This window comes from Coregonus lavaretus (assembly GCF_964263955.1).
Source record: "Coregonus lavaretus genome assembly, chromosome: 3".
In the NCBI taxonomy this organism is placed as follows: Eukaryota; Metazoa; Chordata; class Actinopteri; order Salmoniformes; family Salmonidae; genus Coregonus; species Coregonus lavaretus.
The window spans coordinates 44,126,674-44,131,533 of record NC_139990.1 but is presented as its reverse complement, the minus strand read 5'-3'; the positions used below and the strand labels follow the sequence as shown (position 1 = coordinate 44,131,533).

General features: G+C 39.1%; 1 protein-coding gene across 1 annotated transcript; it reads left to right on the top strand.

Annotated features, from left to right (window-relative positions):
- Window positions 1-1,017: 1,017 nt before the first annotated feature.
- LOC311111466 (homeobox protein Hox-A11b-like) lies at window positions 1,018-3,097 on the top strand (the record flags this gene model as incomplete). The annotated part of the gene is made up of 2 exons (XM_084154200.1): window positions 1,018-1,651; window positions 2,865-3,097. 2 exons carry the CDS (start codon window positions 1,018-1,020, stop codon window positions 3,095-3,097), a joined length of 867 nt encoding a protein of 288 aa, XP_084010326.1.
- Window positions 3,098-4,860: the final 1,763 nt, after the last annotated feature.

Here is a 4,860-nt window from a genome sequence, read left to right as displayed (position 1 = left end):
CCTGTAATGTTGGACGCACGACACAAAATTCATTTTTAGAGTGCCCCACAACAGTATTGTAATCTGACACTAGTCTTGCTATGCTTCGGCCCTGAACCAAATTGTTTAGCCAATTTGGTGCAGCGGGTTAGGACGACAAATTATTTTGGTCTGTTTTGGCAACAATTGACAATTCTAACCTCGGATAGGCCTAATAGGAAATATAAACGGAAACTGATTCTGAATTTGCATAACGCCTAACCATTACTGTTACAAATGGAAATGCCTACAAATATATTGATATAGCGCTAGATTGAGATGGGCTTCTGTATAATACCATTTTCTTCTTGTAGCCTTAGCCCACATGCTGTAGGCTAATATTAATACTTGCGTAATACATTAGTGGAAAAGGCATAGTGGTTGTGGAAATGGGTTGATCCAGAGCCTTTTATTACAAATAGAATGTTCTGTGTTGTTCTGGTTTAATTATATTTTACCCATACACTTTACAATGCCTTTATGTGTCCATACAACAGCATATGCGCCATAGTGATCAATGTATGTCCCAGAGATAAAGATGTGAGAATATAACACATGAAAAATATATTCTAAAAGTATTAATAAATAAAAAAAATTGATCGTTAATAACAAAGGTTATTCGCACATGCTGCATCAAGGCCTTGATTTACCGTGACTTCAAATGTGTTTCAAATCATACTAATCCGTTCTTTGGTATGGTTACTTATAAATTCGGGAAATTATTTAATATCACACACTTTAATTAAGAAACGCATGCACTCATTGCCACGCATCAGTTGAACAGACATATCTGTCCAGTTCTGCCCCTGGTCACATGACTGGCGCTCTCAGGTACGGAATGGATGGAGAACAAACTGCACGTCAGCTTCACGTCTTAGAATTTGTTGCTCAACGGATCTGCTTCAAAGTGACTGGAGCCTAGCAGCACAGAGGAACGATGCGAAGGAAGGGATGGTAGGCTATTAGAGTAGGCTACAGGCTACGCAAGATCGAATCATTATGGATTTTGATGAGCGGGTCCCAGTTGGGTCTAATATGTATTTGCCCGGCAGCTGCACCTATTACATCTCCGGATCAGACTTCTCAAGCCTCCCTCCTTTTTTGTCTCACCAGAGTCAGTCTTCTAGTCCCATGACATATTCCTACCCATCCTCAACTCTGCCACAGCTTCCGTCTGTCAGAGAGGTAGCTTTCAGGGACTATCATGGCATTGCTAGCTCCAGTAAATGGCACCACCATAGGGGCGGTATGTCACACTGCTACCCCACTGAGGACACGGTGCATAGGGACTGTTTATCAAGCTCGACTTCCTTGGGGGAAATATTCACGAAAAATAACTACAGTGATGTCTATCACTCCAGCACCTCCAATCCCATATCCAGTCTCCATGGCAGTGTGAGCAGGAATGGAGTGCTACCACAAGCCTTTGATCAGTTTTTCGATACTGCCCACGGAAGCGTAGACACCACACCAACAAACGAACATTCCGTGGACAGAACTGCCACCAAACTACCTACAGTTCCGGTGACCGGCTCCGATAAGTGCCGGGATACAGAGGAGAGACCGCCGCGCCAGGAGAGCTGCAGCCCGGTGTCTTCTTCCGGCAACAATGAGGAGAAATATAGCTGCAGCCGTGAGTATAAAGACGACGCGCACCAGTTCTGTGAGAAAGTTTGCAATCTAACGCGCTGCTGTTAAGGCGTTTATATGCTGTTTTATAAGCGCATAAGGTTTATTGAGGGGCTGTAGATCTACCCCAACAAAAACGTTGTTATAAACGAAAAGATCACGTGCTTGGGACTGAAATTGGCTGTGAAAGACAGAGCATTTCCCCCTCTAAAATATTCGAGCATATTTGTAGGCCTATTAGTTGTTCTAGTTTATAGACGCATAGCTTGGCTTACTTTTCATAACGTTTCAAACGACTGCAACGAGAACTTAATGAATTTATAGATTTATTGCAAAATTATATCTTCATACATTATAACTCAGGGACGAATTGAATCGTGTTTCTCTGTTTTTGTGCTGCATGGGTCCCCCTATAACCTGTTTGGTATATTGTTATTATATTAATATAATCTTAGAGATATAGTATAAGGTGATAAAGTAAATAATTTAACATTTCATTGATTTCATTGATTCATTTATTTATTTAGCCAGGAGGATAGTCCACTCAATAACAATTGCCACCCACTGTGCACAGACGTTATTTCAACGTCTAGTTTTGATTTACATTTGGTTGAGTTGTCAACTAACGTGAAATCAACATGAAAGCAACAAAACAATTCACCATGTCATTGGATTTAGGTTAGAAGTTGGATGAAAAAAAATATGGAATTCCCTTACATTGATGACTTTTTGCAAATCCAATCAGTTTTCCACGTTGATTCAACGTCATCATATTACATTTTTTGTTGTTGAAATGACGTGGAAACAACGTTGATTCAACCAGTTTTTGCCCAGTGCGGCACTGTTTTCCAGGGAGTCCTGGGATCCACAAAATCTATAAAAACATTCACATTACATAGAAAATGTGTAGAAAGCACAGCATACACAGTATAATACATTAGGCTAGTATACACTAGAAAGCGTTTACCACTGCGTTTTTGTAATGATGTTCCTTTTGTGAGGGCTCGTGTTTGATGTTGTCGAGAGGTGTTATTATTAGGGCTATTGATTTTTACCACCCATCATTTCCATATACTGAACTCTAAGAAATGTCATGATTATGTTGCATAATGTACCCTAAATATGCATAGAAATGTTGGGATTTAAGCTTATTAAAAGCAAAACCTGGCCAAAACTATTTATCCAGTTTCTATCTGAATTGCAATTCTTCTTTTCAGGTGGACAGAAAACGCGTAAGAAGAGATGTCCATACACCAAATACCAAATCAGAGAACTGGAGAGGGAGTTCTTTTTCAGTGTTTACATCAACAAGGAGAAACGTCTTCAACTTTCGAGGATGCTCAATCTCACCGACCGTCAAGTTAAAATCTGGTTTCAAAACAGGAGGATGAAAGAGAAGAAACTGAACAGAGACCGTTTGCAGTATTATACAACGAACCCTATGCTGTAACACTGACTGATGGATTTCGTCTTTCCCTCAGACAAGGCATGCATGAAGCTCAATCGCTAATTTCAAGTTCGTTACTGTCTGCAAATTCCTGATTACACCCCTCCTGTGATGGACGGACATTTGTAGATTTCTTTGTCCGCCACACTTAATTTTTTGGGAGTAATACCTACTGTTTTATTATAATGATCATTATTATTTTTATTATTATTATTATTAGACCTATTGGCCTATTTTCATTTTAGGTGTTTTTCTTGTTCACCGTATTGATCATTTGATCTTGCTATTTGTTGTTACGAAGTGTGGTGCCACCAAAACAGAAAATATATTTGGTCGAATCCTAACTTGCGTAAAAGTCATATTTTCGAGCAAATTATTTAATTGCCATCAATGCGTAATGCATACGCGCGCCTATTTCATGTCAAATTTGACATTTAACTGTGTACCATATTTAACAACCTGTATCTTTACATTTATTATATATGCACTTACAAAGGGGAAATACCTTTTCCATGACGAGAAGGCATGATTTATCCCAAACTTTGTTGGTTGTTTGTTGTCGCCATTACACACGCACAGAAGAACTAGCCTATAGTTGAATATAGGCCTGTTATTTATGCATTGATTGCCATAGTTTTTGTTCTCGTGAAATATTCGACATACAAAGGTTATATTGTAAAATTGTTCAATCAACCCTGATACTTGAAAGTGTTCGTTTAAGTTCTCAATGTCGGAACATGTCAGCCAGTTGCCTTTGTTTGTGGCAAGAGAAAAGCTGCTACAATATATTGAGCCGAAATAGCCTATTTGTGGGACATTTTAGTTATTTGTCTTCATTTTTTAGCCTATTCAAATGTTCCTCTGTGTAAACAGCCTACGATGTTGTTTGGAATGATTAGGCCCTATATAGGCTTAGCCTATTTCACACACCCTATTGGAGACATACGAGTCACAGGTCGAGACCTTTCCATTTGTTTTCTTAGTTTATTTTCTAAATTGGATGAATGGGTCTATATGTCTCGAGAAAATATCTCCTTGTATGATTCTCGACATAAAACCTGGCTGCGTGGGTCATATCAGATGTATGATGTATTTGACTTTACATTGCCCCCATGGGCCGAAATGCGATCCTCTGCAATTAACGTTAAATATCCATTACGGAACTTCCACCCAAAAGGTTGTCTATCACGTTATTTTATTCAACTTTATGTACCATGCTAAACCATCCATCACGAGAGGACTTTTATATAGAATCAACGTCTGGAGTTTAAATGGCCCGCGTTTAAGTGTATAGTTTCAAAAATAAGACTAGGCCTATAAAAGAGAATGTATAGCCTACCTTAAATAAATAAAGTAAAATACTTAAGGTAGGCCTACATAAAAATAAAAAACTTGATCAGTTGTTGTTTTATTATATTGGCAAATTCTAATATTAGGCCTACTGATTGTGTATTAGGCGTATGTGTAAAATTGGCTGATGTTTGCCAATATTTCGGTTAATGTATTATAGTTCAAAGCCTATGGGCGTTCATGAATAGTGGGCTAGTGAAAACACCAATTAAGAGGGATAGCAGCAATAAGCTGGTGTAGATGGCCTGCTGCAGCCAGTACGCGTGATGGTCTTTGGACTGTTCATCCTGGCCTGTACATCCTCCCTGTTGCTGCAGCAACTTGGCCATAAAACGCGTCTTCGTCTGGAGCATTTGTACGATTGGAGTGTAGTGCAATAAACCGTCTGAGACCAAGGTTATTAACTGTGACTAAGG